The sequence below is a fragment of the Centroberyx affinis genome, unplaced genomic scaffold, assembly GCF_046629955.1.
Source record: "Centroberyx affinis isolate AG114_WGS23_722 - 3 ecotype Tasmania unplaced genomic scaffold, CSIRO-AGI_Caff_v1 ptg001895l_1, whole genome shotgun sequence".
In the NCBI taxonomy this organism is placed as follows: domain Eukaryota; kingdom Metazoa; phylum Chordata; class Actinopteri; order Beryciformes; family Berycidae; genus Centroberyx; species Centroberyx affinis.
The window spans coordinates 44645-59126 of NW_027280262.1; the positions used below are offsets into that span (position 1 = coordinate 44645).

At 41.8% G+C, this 14482-nt stretch overlaps 1 protein-coding gene across 1 annotated transcript; it reads left to right on the plus strand.

The window, feature by feature from the left end:
• The first annotated feature begins 209 nt into the window (after positions 1–209).
• Positions 210–5087, plus strand: arfrp1 (ADP-ribosylation factor related protein 1). The gene is made up of 7 exons (XM_071530189.1): positions 210–577; positions 1374–1461; positions 2074–2156; positions 2472–2553; positions 3054–3124; positions 3256–3356; positions 4045–5087. Exons 1-7 carry the CDS (start codon positions 485–487, stop codon positions 4130–4132), a joined length of 606 nt encoding a protein of 201 aa, XP_071386290.1. The 5' UTR covers positions 210–484; the 3' UTR covers positions 4133–5087.
• Positions 5088–14482: the final 9395 nt, after the last annotated feature.

Below are 14482 nucleotides of genomic sequence, written 5' to 3' on the forward strand. Positions count from 1 at the left end.
GATCTGTTTTGCAAATCATTAATTGTATTCATTTATTTATTTATCGCCTTTACTTGTTCTAGAGAACCAGTGGAAATAACCAACCTGCTTACGCTCCCTGTAACGCACAGAAACACCGAAATCCTCTCTGGGAAATGTCGTTCTAAGCGAATAGAGTTCATGGTAGACACGAGACCTACTTCATTTCCCATAATTCCCAATTCCTCATTTCCTACCTGGGTAGATTACACGTAGCATCCCTGCCGAAAAGGAAGAGAGAAACGACGTTTAACAAAAAAAAAAAAGTAGCTGCGTTGTTTAGACTCATTTTATGTATCTGCTATCGATAGTCCCTCGTGTTTTTAAAACGTCTCACTCCGGCTTGGTCAGCCATGAGACTTCAGTGGTCTCTCTCGCTCTTTTTGGCCTCGCATGTCAGCTGAGCTACCTAGCTAACATTGGCCAGAGTTAGCAAGTACTTGGGTTGTTTACAATTTCTTTCAAGATGTATACTTTGCTATCTGGATTATACAAGTATATGTTCCAAAAGGACGAATACTGCGTTTTGATCCTTGGACTGGATAATGCAGGAAAAACGGTAAGTTAGGAAACAGTCTGCGTTACAAATAGTACAAATAGTAGCTAGTTGGTTCGCCACCTAGCCCCATAGCCATATAGAGTCCCTTTGGGGCTAGTTCGCCACCATACTGATGCTGACTGTTGCTTGGGCTTATATTGTCTGTGTGGTGCTGCTGTCATCCGTATTTCTCTAGCTATTAACTTAGTTCATCCCGATACGTCCCCTTGTTTTGTATGGAGAGAACATCAGACCAGACCATTCAGAAGTCCGTCCACTCAGTGTTGTCGTTCTTTCTTTCAGCAGTACTTCCCTGCTATAACATGACTTTAAACCTTTTACGAATCTTTATGAGCCACTGTTCAATTCGGCATAGGCCTACCTGCAGATGCACCAACCATAGCAGCACTTGTTCACTAAAATGTCAATTTGGTTCGCCTGTTATTTCCACAATCTCCTTCCACCAGAAAACACCGCGGTGGGAGGTAGCGAGCAGTGTGAACTCGTTTTAAAAGTTGCAGATTTATTGAAATTGAGCTCTTTTTTTGTTGTATTGGATGTATGCCGATTTTACCAGTGGAACCTAACGATTCCAAAAAGGTCTTAATTTATGTTCCACCGGGTATCTATCTTTGCCGATAAGCAAACCCATTAAACTGACAGACTTTTGTTTATTTGGTATGGCGTTCTCTCCACATAGGGCACCAGCAGACAAGAAGTTATGGCTTGTGATTCATTGTAAAATAAATGTGCATACCTGGACTTTTTATTCATAACATCATTGCTTTGCTAAGCCTACTGTTGTCTTTTCCTGCAGACCTTTCTGGAACAGACCAAAACGAAGTTCAGCAAGAACTACAAGGGAATGAGTCTGTCAAAGATCACCACTACCGTTGGCCTGAACAGTAAGGGGTTGTTCCAATCCATTCTCAACTATGCCTCTCATGAACAGTGTTGGGCTTGTTACTCAAAAAAAAAATTCAAATTCTCATTTCAAAAGTAATATTGTTACTGTACATATAACTCCCTGCGAGCTGTAATTGTTAATTCACCGTTACACCTCCAAAATTGGCGATTTTATCCTCTCTTCCCTTCTAAAATCAGGATCAGTTAGTTTCCTCTCTTGTGAGTGATCAGGAAACCAAACAGTGTTGATGTCCAGTGTTCTTGTCGTCCTTTTACTGGACGAATATAGTCAAAGTCAACTTTTCTACCATTTGTTATCTGAGCTAGTTTTCAACTGAAAGAACAATGACTAATTGTGACCAAAACAAATCTTTAAACTGATATTTATCAGTAACTGCACTGTTATCACTGAATTTGAAATAGTGTTACATTACTTGTTACTGGAAAGTCATAATATTTCTGTAACATGTTACTGAGTTATGCGTTACCATACAAAACTGCTCATAAAGCTTTCAAGGCTTTAAGCAGGTTGTCTTATTGTATGTGGGTTAGCTTCCTCCGAGTGCTCTCATGCTCAGCCAAAGTTGTGGATGTCTAACCTTCCTTCACAGTTGGCACAATCGATGTGGGCAAGGCTCGCCTAATGTTCTGGGATCTCGGAGGTCAGGACGAGCTCCAGTCACTGTGGGACAAAGTAAGCAAAAGTACAACACTGTGATATCCTTACTAGGGTGGAACAATTTACCGACTTCACATATACTGCAGCTCTGGGGTGATGGTTCAGTATGTTTTCAGCACAGTGGAGGGAAAAAAGCCATTTCCAGTTTAAATTTAACATGTTCACCTTTCAAATAGAACTTTCCTTTTATGAAATTTTATGGATTGCAATCAGTATTCATATTAACATCAGTGCAGAGCTGAAAGTGTCATTTGTGTTCTCAGTCAGCTGTAAAGTTGATGAGTTTTTAAGCCCAGAACCCTGCTCTGATATCCTGTTCGTATCCTTTAGTACTACGCTGAGTCCCACGGAGTGATCTATGTGATCGATTCAACTGATGAAGAGCGTCTGTCAGAATCCAAGGAGGCCTTTGGTGAGTATCATGCAGTAATACCTTATGCAGTGGCCCTATACTGTGTGAGTATCTGTGTTTGCCACAATGTTCTTTTTGACAGCATTTGACAGCTTTTGACGAAAATGGCATATACATTTAGTCAGATTTTGAAAATGCAGCCACTTCAACATTTCAACCTTAGAACAGATAAAAATACCACACCACATTATACATAATCAGTCAAGTCCAAGTAATAAAAACATTGTGTGAGTGTGCTGTACTGTAGCTCTAATAGCCGAGAACTTTACCTGCATCAATAAACCTTCAAACATTGAAAGAAAAATGGAGTTTAATGGATCACTGTGATGTGACAGAATGGGCAGTACAACTTTCAAAAACCTGGGAAAAAGTCTGCTGTGCTGTTTTGTGTTTCTATGCGGTGAATTTCCAATATCATGGGACAGAATATTTGCTTGTCACAGTCTTTGTTGATGAAACTGCAAAAAGCCATCGTCAGCTCTTGTTCTCGTCCCTTCCAGAGAAAATGATCAGCAGCGAGGCTTTAGATGGCGTCCCACTCCTTGTGCTGGCTAATAAGCAGGATGTAGCGGTACAGTATAGAACTTTTTTTTTTTTTGGTCACTAACTCACCCTTGGTAAGCTAAATATATTGTAAATCAATTCTTTGGCAGGTCCTTGTGCTCTTGGTAGTTAGTCATGTCTTGTGTCTGTCCCTTTCAGAACTGTATGTCAGTGCCGGACATTAAAACAGCCTTCAGTGACTGTGCTCCAAAGATCGGCAAGCGAGATTGTCTCGTCCAGCCTTGTACTGCCCTGACAGGGTAAGACTCTTATACTATTTAATAATATTTCCTGGTATAAAGGTTAAAGTACCTAAAAAAAAAAAATACTGGAGGTAGCCTATTCCTTGCCAGCACACATACAAGGGAATAAAAGCATGGATTCCCCCAAAAAATAAAGGTTAAAGTATTTGAGATTAATTGGCCTGACTTGTCACTTTTGCCTTTGAAACAAAGATGGTGAATTGTATGAATTATCTTCTTATCATGAAAGCTGTATGGTGGTAAGTAGGGCTGCAACAAACAATTGTTTTGATAATCGATTCATCTCATGATTATTATAGCGATTTAGCAATTAATCGGCTCCAGAAGAAATCTAAACAGTGCAGCCAAGTCGCCATCTACGCCAGGTGATAGAAACTGAACTTATCATTATCATTACTGCTACCGCTGTTTAGTCCACACTGGCTACAGTTGGCACTGTGCTCAATAAATGATTACCACATTAATTTTGAGAAATCCTGAAAATTGTTGCAAGCATCAGCCATTTTCAAAATGCAAACAAAAAGGGAGCGAAGACGTGGGCTTGAGTATCTTAGACGACAAATCAACCACAGAAAATAGTTTTGGAGCGGTCTTTATTGTCGACGTGGTCAATAATATTGAATGTTGTGTCATAACTAACATATGCAAGAATGTGTGCGAGCAGTAAAAACCTATTCTGATGCAGGGACGGGGTCAACGAAGGCATCGAGTGGATGGTGAAGTGTGTGGTGAGGAACATTCACCGGCCGCCAAGACAGAAGGACATTACATAAGAAGTCAGCTGTTCAGCAACACCCAGCTCTTGACACTCATCTTGTGACTGTGAGTTTCTCCTTAAGGACATTGAATATAAACCCTGGAGCTGCTCAACTTTCCTCTCTCCTCGTGTCTGAGCCACCGCTGTGAATTTGAGCAGTCAGTCTGGGTCTCCAGTTTTTCTCTCCAGAGTTTATTATATTATTATGCATCATTTGAGATGTGCTTGGACCGGGGCGGAAAGTTGCTACACGTTTTGAAGCAGCGTTTTGTTTTCTTCTGCTTCATGTGTGAGTGGTTTGCAGACCTTTCAGCAGCCACTAAACCTTTGTTTTTAAGGTTCGGTGATATGATGTCAGTTTTGTCATCCTTTATACCTCTGTGTAAAATATTGATGGTCCCATCATCGACCTATATGGGAGGAAAAACTGTTTTCATCACCTTTTTGAAGTGTTAATGTGCAAAGACACTACAGATTGTTGGGTAACTGGACAGGAGATCTATAGTAAGTAAATGCACAAAGAACCTCCTCCTGTAGTCTGCTGGACACATTCAAATACTAACTTTCTAATCTGACCTGACCTGACCTATGTTGGATCACTTTATACTGGCAGTTTAACTTGATATATAGAAAGTGATAACAAATCTGGAAGGGATGTCCTCTTTCTGACATTATCGTAATAAATTTCAGATTTCAAAAAAGCTGAATCTGTCATGTTTGAATTTTACTGTGTCTGCAGCAGAATTGCGCTTTCCATGCTCTGTCACCCCTTGCAATCCGGGATTTTCTAAATTACTGTCAATTACATTTTTATCTAGGTGCAAGTATTTATTGAGGTACAATTTTAAATTCCATATGAAAAATAAACTACCCACACCACAGAAAAGTAAGCAACTGTTCTGTTAGCAGAACCATCACGTAGGAGTCTGTGATATTTTGTACTGCATTTAAAGGGTTTCATTACAAGATGTTGAATTCAATCATAATCATATTCATAGTTCATTGTTCAAACAAAAAATACTGCTTTATGTTTCACAATTTCTCAAATATCTATTTTATATGCCAAGGGCAAAAATAGCTTAACTTCAATAATATCCACCAGTCTGTTTCATGCCAGCAGTGATTGTGTTAGGGTTGATATCAAAGCTCATCAAGTCAGACAATTTTATCTTCAAAATTTTTTCATGTCAAAATTAAACTTTTTAGAGATGTGATAAAATCATAATATTGACAGTTATCAAATTGTACATACAAAGGACAGCCAGAAGAACAAAAGTTCAAGTTCAGTTTATTGTCACATGTAAATAAATACAATGAAATGCTTGTGCTACGGCACACTCAGTTATCCAGCAGTTACCATCCTCACAATATAACACAGACATAGCAATGGCACAGTAGACATGGCACAGTAGACATTAGACAGTAGACATGACTATCCAACAGCTACCCCACAGATACCACCCACACAGTACATGTAGTATAGACATAACAATGGCACAATAAATATGAGAATATACTATACAAGTTATGTTCAGTAGTGCAGTATGTGCAAAAATGCAATAAATGTAAACAGTGAAACCAGTAACTGGAGGTGAAACATCAAAGATACGACATGGATGTGAGCTGGTTGAAATCAAAACAGAGAAATGACTGCAAATATGGATGATGCTTTGAAAGATTACAGTTCAGTATCAACGTTCTAATTTGTCATGACAATGGATCCTGCTCATATGTATGTTCATTTTGGCTTTCATACAGTAGCAATGTGTACAGTGCAGCGTACTTCAAGGTTGTATCCTAGGTTCTGTTTGTTCTCTATATGCTCCCACTTGGTCAGTAGTGGACAAAATATTTCTTTGTTATCAATCATGTTCCATCTTGTTGCAGCATTTGAGAAATATCTCACAAACAAGGTCATTTCTATCCTTTTCTGAACTGAATTCTCCCCTTACCTAAAAAATAATGTATGTAATGTTGTGAGATTTGGAAAGGAAAATATTGTTCCAAAAGCTTAGCTAACCTTAAGATGATGTTTGAGTAATCCATCATATGATGTGCCTCATGTTGAAACAAAAACTATTTTACGGCAAGTGTTACAAAAGTCGTCAAGGTGTCTATGCGTCTGTCCTTGTATTTCACCCCTTCAGTGTCTTCAGGTCCGCTGACGATAGGTGGCAATATTTTGATTTTATGACGCCTTCAAGTCATATGTAAAATAACATGATTATGAGTTCGGCACACATGAAGGAGGAGAATTGTGAGTGGGAAAGTTGGATTTTCAATGCTACGTGATGCTGAGGTGGCGAGTTGTGGCTTTCACCTTTTTAAGGTAAGAGTCACATTCATACAGTTAAACACATTCACAACTGGGAACAAAGTGGAGGTCCTCAGCTCTTGGACAACAGTGGCAGTGAGGAGCTGATTGTGTTTCGAAACAACTTGTCCCGTCTCCACAGAATTCAATAGACAAGGTTAATTTCTGTGTGCTTTTTGACTGGCAACTGATCATCTCACCACTGATATATCTGATTATGTGTTTAGATAAATACATCTTACTTGGGCACTTGCTAGCGTATCTAGTAGAAGCTAATTAGTAGTGGCTAATAGTCACATGTTAACATTAACATTGAATGCTTGGCTAAATTAGCTTTCTAGTTAGCTAGCTAATAAAGCCATAAACCAGCTGTTTGTTCAGGTTAACTGAGCTGACTCTTCTCAAGCTACAACTCAAGAGTGTTTTAGAGTAGAGATTAGGGCTAAAGACAAGACAGTTTACTGTAGATTTGTTTCCCATTTAAGGTTACTGTGACACGAAACTTAAAATTGGAAATAAATCTACCTTAAAAGACTATTCACTTTTACCTATTGCTGAATAGACATATACCCGCAGCACAACAACTGGTTCTTCTGTCAAATCTCCAGTGGACCTCCATGATGGCGCCAGAGGTGGTTGATGTAACTGCAGAGCTTCTATGGATGGCTCAACACAACTCTACTGGAGTAACTGGGGGTCAAGTGCCTTTCTGAAGGGCATTTTAGTTGTTGAAGGAGGGGAGAGTGTTACTCATTCACTTTCCCCGTCCAGATTGTCCCTCGCTTGTGAATTTTATAACTTCTTGTGTTTAGGGTGTGTGCGCCATGTGGCTAATGTGGTAGGAAGCATGGCAGACATGTCAGCAGTTGTTGGTTAACAACATTATTAGCTGATGAGCCAATTCAAACTTTAATTCCTTGTTTCACGCACATTCCCCTCCCTTCATGTTGCTGCTAAAACACCAAATAGCTCTTGAAAATACAAGAAGAGTCAGAAATCAAGCTAGATTTGACATGTGATAATTACAACTTTCACACTAGTGGCAACTAGCACTTTTTATGCACAATAATGCATAAATACTGTTTTGTTGGTACCTGAGTTTGAGCAAGTGTGACTCCAGCTCTTAGCTCTGTATGAGAGCACCATAACACATCATCATTTAAAAGTATGGTTAAAATTTCCCCAGAGTGCATGAACACATGATTCCAATAAAAAAAATCTTTCCCTTGGAGCACAAACAATATTGCCCTCTTAATAGATAAGAAATTCTTTCACACTTCAGTGGTCCCACTGAGTGTGTTTCTGCATCCCAAAACATTTTACACAATTCAAAATTAGCTATAGGGAAATCTGTAAAGCCCACACAGCTTAAGGTTTGCAAAGCACTATCAGACAGGTTATGTTTTATCCCATAAGAACAATCTATTTAGACTCTTGCAGTGGCTGGAGTGGATCCAGGTAATCCCTCTCAGCGATACTTAACTGCTGTCTCCGTGGTCAGCAACACCTGGAATGGTCCGTTCCACCTCGGGGCCCTCCAGTTCTTCCGCTTGGAGCTCTTCACCACAACCCAGTCTCCCGGCTTCAGGTCATGTAGAGGCAGGGTTTGAGTTATGTGGGAGCCAGTGGGAGCTGAGCTCCCATAAGGAGGGGTCTGAGCTCCCATAAAATCATACATCTGTGGGGGTCGCTAATACATTACCAACAACCATTATTTTAATCACAAATAATGCATTTTTCAATGTAATGAGTATTATTTACGTTAACGAGATAATTAGGCTAAAAGAAACATGTTTTCCAAAAGAACTACTCACCATATTCTCTCGTGAATGACAGTATAGCTGCACTTCACCATTTGTTTGTTTGTTGTGTGTATGGGGTGTGTGCGCCGCACACACCATGATAAAAAAAAGTGGGCTGCTGTGTGTATGTGTCTGTGACAGTGTTGGACCCCGTAATGAGCAGTGAAGTCTCTCTCTCTCTCTTGCTCTCTCTCTCTCACTCTCACGGAAAGCACACCCGTTAGGCTATTATTTATTTATTTATCTCCGCCCCTAACGTTAGTTATTTTAGAGACCCCCACAAAGCTCAGATTATAACTCGAACCCTGTGTAGAGGTGTAGTGGTGTGCTGTGGCAGGGCATCCTTGACCTGTCTATGGATAGTAGAAAGCATAAAGGAGAGATTTGCATAATAACACAACATTTCATCTTCACATAGGTCAGTTGTGGGCAGTTGTCTGCCCTGGGGCCCTATCCCCATGTTCTTTTTCCACAGAGTGACCTCCTCTTTTGATGCTTTGCTTTGCAGTTCCTGTAAGTCAGCGGCTGGTGTTACAGGCTGCTCTGACTCGGCTAAGCAAATGGTTGTTATCTTCTGCATCTGCATCTGCAGCTGCATCTGCCCTTGCGTTTCCCTGTGAAACAGAGTCTGTTTGGCTAGTGTGAGCCTCACATTTGCATACTGCGTCCTGTGCAGGCAACTGGATAGCTTCAAGCAATTCAGACACTAGTTTGTGATGTGCAATTCGTTTTCCTGTGGATGTTAAGTATTTTCTGTGTTTCCACAATGTGCCAAAATCGTGCACTACTCCAAAGGCATAACGACTATCAGTATAGATGTTAACTGTTTTGCCCTTAGCCAACACATTGGCTCTTGTTAAGGTCTAGTTTGGCTGCTTGTGCCGAGTAAAATTTTGCCAGGCAGTGGTTCTGCCTCCAGTGTGTCATGTAATGTTACTACAGCATAACCTGCTGCTTTAGGCCTGTGTCTGGGTTGCGAGAAGCTGATCCATCCACAAACAGCTCTAAGTCAGCATTCTGTAGGGGAACTTCCTGCATGTCCGGCCTGGGGGAGCAAACGTCAGTTATTGCTGCAACACAGTCGTGGGGCTCGCCATCCTCTGGAGTTGGGAGAAGAGTAGCAGGGTTAAGTACAGTGCATCTCTTAACAGTTATGTTAGGCATTTCAAGCAGTATTGTGTTATACTTCAACCACCTGGCAGCAGACAGATGTGCGGTCTTTTGTTCAAGCAGTATGATGGACACAGCGTGAGGAACTAGGAGAGTAAGATCATTATAACCCACCAGATCCCTGGATGCTGTGACTGCTGCCTCTGCTGCAGCTACTGCTCTAAGGCATTGTGGTAGCCCTGCGGCTACAGCATCAAGTTTGGATGAGAAGTACGCTACTGGTCTCATTTTACCCCCATGCTCTTGTAGCAGTACTGATGTCATAAACCCTTGTCTTTCGTCTACAGTCTGTATGAACGGTCTGGTCATGTCAGGTAACCCTAGGGTGGGCGTTGTTTGCAACGCCACTTTAAGGTCTACAAAGACTTTTTCTGCCTCCGGTGTCCAGTCAAGTCAGGGTCAGTCCTTTACCGTGGGCTATTCCTGCTAATGGTGCTTCTATTTCTGCATAATTTGGAACCCACTCTCTGCAGTATGACGTCATTCCTAGGAAACTCTTAACCTGTCTTTTAGTTTGTGGTTTAGGCAGCTGTTGTATGGCCTGGACTCGATCAGGGGATAAGGTTTTGCCCTCCCCGCTTATGTCATGTCCCAGGAACTTTATTTTGGGTTGCACCCACTGTAATTTACTCAAGCTTGCTTTGTCTTGTTTGCATGCTTCCTCTGTTGGAGAACACACCATCAAATCATCAACATATTGTAACAACGCGCTTCCTCCTGGCAAAATCAATGAATCTAGACATTCTTTTAACGCCGCGTTATAAATCGCAGGGCTTTCGGTGTAACCTTGACATAGGCGCGTCCATGTCCATGCTTTCTCATTACCCTGAAATGAGAAAGCAAACCAGTACTGCGAATCTGGATGCACTGGGATGCTGAAAAATGCATTTGCCAGGTCCACTACTGAGAAAAATGTACTCTCAGGTGGAACTTGTGATAAGATGGTGTGTGGGTTTGGAACATTAGGTGCGGGGGCGTGCACTGCATCGCTTACTGCTTGCAAATCTTGCACGAAGCGCCACTCCACAGGTGCGCCTTCAGCTCTGATCTTTTTAACAGGAAAGATCGGTGTTCTGACAGGAGAAGTTTTGCATGGTACTATTATGCCGGCTTTCACTAGTGATTCAAAAACTGGTGTTATGCCATCTATGGCTTCTTGTTTTAGCGGGTATTGGTGTTTACATGGTCTATAAGTTGACTTTGGCATTACCTCAACCGGTTGAGCTCCAATTAATAACCCGACATCATATTTGTGCTGGGCCCACAATGTCCGTGGCACACTAGATAATTCAGGTGAATCTGGTGTTAGGGCTTGTAGCATCATCATTATGTGAGGCTTCCCTTCTGGCACCAGTTCAACAGTTCTTTTAGCATAAAAGGTTGTTTGACATCTTTGCCTATAGGTGTAAAAATCCTCATTGTACTGTACCCCAGGTGTTTTAGTGTTTTTCCAATATTTTTCTTTTCTACACCTTTTAACCCATGGGCCAGTGGAATCCCATACATTGAAATTTTTATTTTTCAGGGCGTCTGTCAATATGACCCCTGCTGCACACCTGTTTGGTCCCCAATACAGCCAATCTGTAGTTAGCTTATCTCTCTCCTGTCCTTCTCTGCACCAATCTTTTTCAAAACTTGCGTCTGTTCCTTCTGACACGTGCGCAGTGCAATGTAACTTTTCCTTTTTCATGAAATCTGTTCCCCTTTTGGAAGGCATGTGTGTGTGAGCTTGCTGTATCAGGAAATCATTCACTGACCCAGGCATGTTATCTATCAGCTGCCATTCATAGGCGTGCAATAACGGCCTGGGATCGTATTTTACCATTTGACAAGTTTGTTCTACTCTAGAAATTTGAATCCCTGATTCAGTTGCTATTAAGATTATTCCCAATCGACACGTTAGGTCTCGTCCCAACAAATTGATGGGGCAACATGTGGACAGCAAAAAGGAATGCTTTAAGCGTCCCACAAATTCATCTTCCACAGTTAGTGGTGTGGTGTATTTTTCTGTTACCCCGTCCCCATTAGCCCCAAGTGTCATAGTGGATTGCCCACTAAGTTTGGGGGGAGATATTTGACCCTTTTTAATCACTGACTCGGTAGCCCCTGAGTCTACCAGAAATCATTTGACCTGAGACCATTAGTGTCATTTTGGGCATAGCCTTGTAAGCTGTGTTTGTCAAATGGGTGAACGTTTCCCTGACCAGCGTCACTATTTTCTTTTTGTTGTAAATGTCCAATTGCCAATTGAATGAAGTCACATTCTGGAAATGTTTGTGTCTGTGTTTGGGTGTTCTCACGTGTCCTTGTTTCTGCAGGTTCCTCCCGACCCGTCCCCGACTCCGCGTCCCGTCAATCCCCACCGTTGTTCTTCTCTTCTTTCTTTTTCTTTGGATAGTCTTTGGCCCAATGGCCCATGGAACCACAGATGAAGCAGGCTCCATTGTTGCCAGGCTTTCCTCTGCCTTTTCCACGGCCTCCACCTCGTCCTCCCCGTCCCCCTCGACTTTGACCTCGCCCTCTTCCTCCTCCTCTGCCTGCTGCTCCCTCTAGGAGTGCTATTTTGGCCATTTGGAGGCGTTGTTGATCTTTTGTGTTTTTCAGTATGGACTACATGGGATTTCAATGTCTGTCAGTCGCCCGGTGTCACAGTTCACACAATGTGTGCGAACATGGTTTCGCCCTTCATTTCTGACATTGTCCATGGCCTGTAGACCAACATGGCTGCTCCATCCGAGATGGGGGGAGGCAGGTTAGGTCTGCTGGGTCCATCGTTAGGGCCCCGGGGGAAACCGTAGAATATGGAGGGGGATGAATGTTTTCTTGGTCACCGTAGAAAGGGTTGAGGCTGGGACACACCCTCGTCGGAGTTGGTTCAACACCTCCTGTGGCCCCTTGGTTTTCTTCTGGCTCTGGTTCCTCAGGCGGTGGCGGTGGTGGCTGGGTCCGCGGCGGAGCTGGGTCGAGGTCGGGATCTGCATACTTCAGACAATGAGACAGTTTAGTTTGACCTTTCCCTGCCTCAGTTCTTCTGTCCCTAGTCACAGATTAATTTTGCCACTCCATAAATGCCTTCCGATCAGCTTTAAACGGCTGGTGTTTCTTTTGGGGGGTTTTTTCTTAGACATATTATTATGCGCATCATTACTTTCCTGTTCCCTTTGTTCCAACATTTTCTTCAACTGTATTATCTGTCTCACACTGAAACTTCCCCCTGGGGAAAAAGCACACTGTTTTACTCATAACGCCAACTGTCCACAACTGCCCGGAAAATTATTTTCCATAAACTGGGCATTTGGACCATTTGTATTCTCCCTTAATTTCCTACTATTACTGGATCCCATTTTAGTCTTTTAAATTTGTGGTCTCCTGACCAACCAGTACTGTACCAGGATAACTGCGGTGTCACGGCTCCGTCCTCAGGCTTCAGGTTCCCCTTCTCCACTCTGTTTGTCAGAGGAGGTTGGGTGACAGGGAGTCTAACCCCGACTGTACGTACAGTTTCCTTCCATCAGCACCGGGTCGATTCACTCGAGCTATCCTGCCGACAACGCCAAGTTTGTTGTGGAAATTCTGCAGTAAAGGAGAGCACCAACGAACTTGTCTTTCTGGCTGTTTATTTTAGCATTTGCAAATGGGCTCAAGCATACAGAGAACAGAGGTCTCCACAGCAATGAGCAGTGATCTGCTCTTAACTCAGTATATTTATACATCTCCGTGAGCCTGGAAAGAAACGAACTGCTACCGAGTATGGTCTCTTCCTCCTCACTATCTGTCTGCCTCTGACAGACAGGTTCACCTCAGACAGTCGAACAGTTTCACCCAACTCCCAGCCACAGCTTCCTCTTTTCTTTTATCAGCAAACAAGCTGAGCGCAGGGAGTGTGGGGATCCTGCTCAAACTGGCTCTGCTCATGCAAAAGGAGTTGTGACCTGGTCATGACCCGGTCACACAAGTTATTATACAGACACTCAGTAGTTTTCCACTCCTACAGCACAGTCCAGTCTAAGTTGTATTTTTCCAGCACACACTTGAAGGCAACATCAACTGCAGTGCAGTCCTATCAGTAGTGTACTTGCACCTGAAAACAATTTCCCCTCACTTGGCCATGTTTATTTAATCAGGCAGGTGATTTATTGTACATAATGAAAATCGGTGACAATTTTTTTTTATTTGGAAATGTACTTGTAATATGTAATAAGTAATAGCAAAATAAGCCACTGACAAAAACACAGCCCTTTGTTTGTTTGTGCAGTATGATTATATGAAGCATTAATTAGTAATTAGAAGCCACCTTTGCACATTCTTCTTGTCAAAAAACAGGCGTACGCACAAACGAGACAAGACATTTTATATTTTTAATTTTTCACTCATGAGTTGTGTCATATGTGCTGACTAAAATCGAATATTGTGGACTTCAACATGATTTTGTCTTTAATTCCTAACTCGCACTGATCAAGTGATGGAAAACGATGTAACAAATGAACATGAGTCATTTTTTTAAATGTCAAATGTTATTTATGCTCACTTACATCATTTCATGTCCAAGTAACAAGCTCTTACTCATATAAATAAATACAAGCTATTTTGAAGAAGTTATGAAGAAATTGTGTCAAGACTTTCAAAATCCATTAGAATAAAAAGTTGTTTTCATTGTACCCCACTGAGAAAATCTTTTAAGACCCCCAAGATGGATGCACTCAATTCCTTTAACTCCAATTGACAGCTCAAAATTAGCATGGTGCATTAAACCCATAAAATATAGGCTAGCAGCATCTAAAAATGTTAATTAATTATATTCATCCTTTTTGGTTTACTTAAAACCCACCCTGTGTTATTACAGCCGGCAGGAATCAATAGGCCATTTGAAATGGTAATGCCATTTCTGTCACACACACATGCACCTGTCCTATTCCCTGGAGTGGCTGTAAATCCATGCTGTGTCTGTGGCGCTGTGATATGCGATTAATCAACATTACCATCACTTACCACATCAATAGGGAACCGCTGGGCTGCTGGCCTTAACACATCCAGTGTAGAAGGGAAAACGTAAAAGAGACAAAAACATGATGAAACGTGT